A 5,025-nucleotide genomic window follows, 5' to 3' on the forward strand; every position below is an offset into this window, starting at 1 on the left:
ATATTTATGTTTGTGGTTGTAATGTGACAAAATATGGAAAAGTTCAAGGGGTATGAATACTTTTGCAAACCACTGTATTTTAGCACATTATTTAAATTTTACTTTTTAAAACATATATTTTTTTGTTTTCCTTTTACTTATAGATGCATCTGTGTCTCTTAAATAATTTTATTTACTTATTTAAAAAAAAATTTTGGCGGCACGGTGGCTCAGTTGGTAGAGCTGATGCCTCTCAGCAAGAATGTCACCGGTTCAAATCCCGGTCCGGGGACCTTTCTGGGTAGAAATTGCATGTTCTCTCCTTGCATGTGTGGGTTCTCTCCGGGTACTCCGGCTTCCTCCCACAGACCAAAAACATGACTGTTAGGTTAATTGATAACTCTAAATTGTCCCTAGGTGTGAGTGAAAGAGTGAATGGTTGTTTGTCTCATTTGTCTCTATGTGTGGCCCTGTGATGGACTTGCGACCTGTCCAGGGTGTACCCCGCCCCTCGCACTGTGACTGCTGGATATGGGCACCAGTGACCCACGCAACCCTGAAAAGGAAGAAGCGTGAACAGAAAATGGATGGATGGATATTTAAAAAAAATTCCCACAAGTCTTCTTATTTCCATGTGTTGTTTTTACATTTCTCTGTCTCCTGTATTCATTTATCTTATGCATTTCTGCCTCATTATGTAAATAAGGTGGGCAGTCCTTCTTGGGTCAGCTCCTCTCCTATTAGTCAACCGACAGGAAGGGGCAGGATCCATGTGCAGATCTACTGTGCATGTTTGTGCTGCCTCAGTTTAGCTTAAAGTTTAAGGTTTAGTTTAAAACAAAGACACAGGTAATTGTTTTTCCTCCTTGTCTTTGTTTTAAATGAAACTTTGTACTTTAAGCTAAACTGAGGCAACACAAGCATGCACAGCCAATCTGTACATGGATCCTGCTCCTTCGTGTCTGTTGACCAATAGGAGAAGAGCTGACCCAAGAAGGACCGCCCACCTTATTTACATAATGAGGCAGAAATGCATAAGGTTACTACAGGAGACAGATACAGTATACAATGTAAAAAATGAAATGTTGGATTTACTTAACCATGTTACGTTACCTGGTTCTACTGAACTGAGTTGAGTAAATTCAAAGCAATATACCAGTTTTTTAGCCAAAGAACATGAGTATGTTGCTTTGAATTTACTCAACTCAGTTAAGTGGAACCAGATAACATAACATGGTTAAGTAAATCCAACATTTCATTTTAGAGTGTATGTAAAACCAGCACATGGGGATAAAAAGACTTGTGGGGAAAATTATTAAAAAAAAATACATATAATCATTTAAGAGACATAAATGCATCTACAAATAGAAGAAAAAACGTAGTTTTAAACAGTAAAATGTAAACTATGTGCTGAAATATATAATTTATTAGAACTAAGCTGGAAAAATTATTATGAAGGTCGATTAAATTATGAAACATGAGGGAAAGTTCCCCTTTTTTAATTTAATTGGAGCATTTTAAGAGTATTTATTTCTTGTTCGATTTATATTTTTCTGCTTTTATTTCTAATTATAACAGTTTGGATCCTCCACACTTACTGTTGGTTCTTTGTTGAAAGAATTCATATTGTCTGTCACGTTTTGTACTCGAGTTTTAAACTAAGATGATTTGATTGGTTAAGGTGATTTGATGATTGAGAAAGTGTGAAGTTGAAACCATTTTGCTCATACTTTGCAAATGAAGTTACGCAGGATTTCATGTTATCTTTTTGAGTAGCGTTAGGATCCCACACTAAATATTACCTCAGTATTGTTCAGGTCTATAGCCACGTTTGTGTTTTTAAAGGTCAGTTAGTCGTGATGGTCATCTTGATTACGTTCTAAAATTCATTCAGTGTTTTATGAGATATTTTGCTAACAGTAAAGGAAAGCTGAGTCTAAGTTCACACCAAACACGTTTTGAGCAGCAGGAGCAGCAGGTTTAAGTCTATGGTGGTCAAGTCCATTTAGTGCGACGCACAAAGAAGCGGAATGTAGCAGTAGAGCATTTACCGTGCATGCGGTGCGTCCAAAGCAGCCAACGCTTGAGTTCAAAAATCTGATCTTTCGCCGCTCGACGCGCCGCGTCAACCAATCGGGGAGAATCATTTTTCCACGTGACAGTTTCCTGAATGTTGCCCACTAAACTGAAACAGATGGATAGAAGCTCTTCAGCTGAAATGGACCATCTGCAGTTGGTGCGCTGGCTGGAGATATCAGCACCTATGTGGGTCAGCAGCTTGTTAAACTGACCGCGGTGTTAAACTGGGCTCAGGGCAAAAAAAATAAAATTTGTCAGCTCGCAACTCCTGGAGTGATGAAACTAACTGAACAAACCGCCTCTAAATTACCTGGTGAATTAATTTTCTGCTGGGCACAACATTCGCTTGCTCTTTAGTAAATAAAGCAAAGCCATTTTCTTTATTTTATCTTTATTTCATCTGCCGAAGACAGACTAAAAAAACCAAGACGCTCCTCCCTCTTCAGACTTGTGTCTAGTCTCTGTCCCGGTCTGAACGTAGCGCGTCCAACTTGAGGTGTTGGGAGCATTTTTGCAGCTCAAAACGTGTTCGGTGTGAACATAGCATAATAATTAATGGCAAAGTTTAAAAACACAAAAACTGTACAATCAGTTTGCACTTAGTGTATTAGTCAGTGACAACTCTCGGCTCCTACAACTATAAAGGGGCAATATCATGAAAAATCAACTTTTTTCGAGCTTTATACTGTATCATGTTTTTGTTATGATCGGTGTCTTAGTTAATGTTTTGTTCTAGTTTTCTGTCATCTGTTTTTTTCCTCCTGTCTGCCTATGATCCAGCCCCGCCCACTCACACCTGATCCTCATGTATCTACCCCAAGTGTTTCTTATTTTAGCTCATTAGTTTTCCCTTTATATTCTGTTCAGTGTCTTCAGTGTTTGTCAGATCTTTGTTTACTGTTTGATGTTCTTGTTCCTGTCCAAAGCCCTTGCTCTTGTTTGCTGCCACGTCAGCACCTTTGTTTTTGTTTTAAGAAATCCCTTTTTACCACCTCACTCAGTTCTGCATCTTGGGGTTCTAATCAACCAAGCTCAATCATAACAGTTATAATGTTATCCTCTTATCAAAAACATGCTCAGAGTCTTGCTTTGACTCATTCATGTATGTTTGAGAAATCCTGCAGTGTCCTGAGACAGCCAGGCAGGAGAGCAGAAATAACCAGCTGGGACTAGAATCACCTTTTAGGATCAGCTCCTCCTCTGGAATGTGTCTCTGAACTGAGCTTCCTCATCACAGAGCACACACACACACACCTGCCCCGTGCTGAAATGGATGGGACAGAAGCTGAAGGAGGTTCTTAAAGAGACAGAGGCCAATTTCAAGGTGTTTAGAAACAGATATGATGAGAAGTCAAGTTTATTTTCTATTTAAACATATAAAAAAACATTTAATAACAACTGAAGGTGACATTAATACTTTATTACGGTATAGAATTTAAATACATGCCTGAGAAACACATAATATTGCCCCTTTAAACTTTAACTATACAGCTGTAAAACTCACTGATTTAAATTTTTTGCGTATTTTCTAATGTTCCTTAGCTGTGGCGGCCATCTTGAATGAGGCTGAGTTCAAAAGTTACTCAGTAGAATTACATGCTGTGATTACTTTCTGAGAGTTTTATAAACAACTCTTCAGTGTTTCATGAGATTTTTTTGGATAACAAACAGCTAAACAGTTTCTTTATCACCAACCATCAAAGGTGTGTGTTGGTAATGTGTTAAAGTTGTGTGTTGGTAATGTGTTAAAGGTGTGTGTTGGTAATGTGTTAAAGGTGTGTGTTGGTAATATGTTAAAGGTGTGTGTTGGTAATGCGTTAAAGGTGTGTGTTGGTAATATGTTAAAGGTGTGTGTTGGTAATGTGTTAAAGGTGTGTGCTGGTAATGTGTTAAAGGTGTGTGTTGGTAATGTGTTAAAGGTGTGTGCTGGTAATGTGTGAAAGGTGTGTGTTGGTAATGTGTTAAAGGTGTGTGTTGGTAATGTGTTAAAGGTGTGTGATGGTAATGTGTTAAAGGTGTGTGTTGGTAATGTGTTAAAGGTGTGTGTTGGTAATGTGTTAAAGGTGTGTGTTGGTAATGTGTTAAAGGTGTGTGTTGATAATGTGCTCTCAGGACTGACCAGGATACGCCTGCAGAGCAGCCCCAAACTAACAGCAACTTTTTAAACAAAATCACTTTCCAGCAATTTATTCAGTAAACCAATTCACCAGAAGCTGGAACCACAACCAGGGAGAGAAACCTTTCATGAATGTATACAGCCCCACACAACACAAAGACACACAAATGGACACACACTTCCTCATCTAATGGCAGTGTTTCCATGGTGAATCTGCTGGTGTGACATCTTCTCCCTCCTGTGTGGTGAGGGTTACCATGGAGATGCTCTGCTCTGACAGTGTGTGTTTTTGTGTGTGTGTTTATTTTGTGTATGTGCGCTCTTCCTCGTCCGATTTATATGATATGAGTTTTGTTTGTGGCTAATGTGACTGTAAAATGTCTTCATGTGTGTGATCTCTGAGGTTTCTGCGTGTTTGTCATCTGTCCCAGTTGGACCGCTTCAAGGAGCCCCCGGCGTTTGGGCCCATGTGCGACCTGTTGTGGTCCGACCCCCTGGAGGACTTTGGCAACGAGAAGACCCAGGAGTATTTTGGGCACAACACAGTCAGAGGATGCTCCTATTTCTACAGGTACAGGAAGACAAAAACGACTCTTTAACTTGTTTCTGCAGCAGATTAAAATTAAACGATGAGATCTGTTGTTTCTGATCTTTGTTTTGGGCAGAAATATGAACTAACCCAGGGGTCTGCAACCTTTACCATCAAAAGAGCAATTTCTGCTCCTTGTCTCACTAATAAAATGTGACCAGAGACTCAAAACAAGCTATAACTGTGATTATCAACTGGTGGTCCATGGACCTTTCCTAGACCTTTTCAGGAACCCTTACGATCATAGGAGGTGACATTATAA

General features: G+C 39.3%; 1 protein-coding gene across 1 annotated transcript in view; it reads left to right on the forward strand.

Annotated features, from left to right (window-relative positions):
- LOC106531460 (serine/threonine-protein phosphatase 2B catalytic subunit alpha isoform) overlaps positions 1-5,025 on the forward strand; it is a gene marked incomplete at its 5' end in the record, with an annotated part of 56,244 nt that overhangs the window by 15,043 nt on the left and 36,176 nt on the right. The window contains 1 exon segment of the mRNA XM_014027333.1: positions 4,606-4,745. Coding sequence (XP_013882787.1) covers positions 4,606-4,745 — 140 coding nt within the window.

This window comes from Austrofundulus limnaeus, unplaced genomic scaffold (genome assembly GCF_001266775.1).
Source record: "Austrofundulus limnaeus strain Quisiro unplaced genomic scaffold, Austrofundulus_limnaeus-1.0 Scaffold637, whole genome shotgun sequence".
Taxonomy (NCBI): Eukaryota; Metazoa; Chordata; class Actinopteri; order Cyprinodontiformes; family Rivulidae; genus Austrofundulus; species Austrofundulus limnaeus.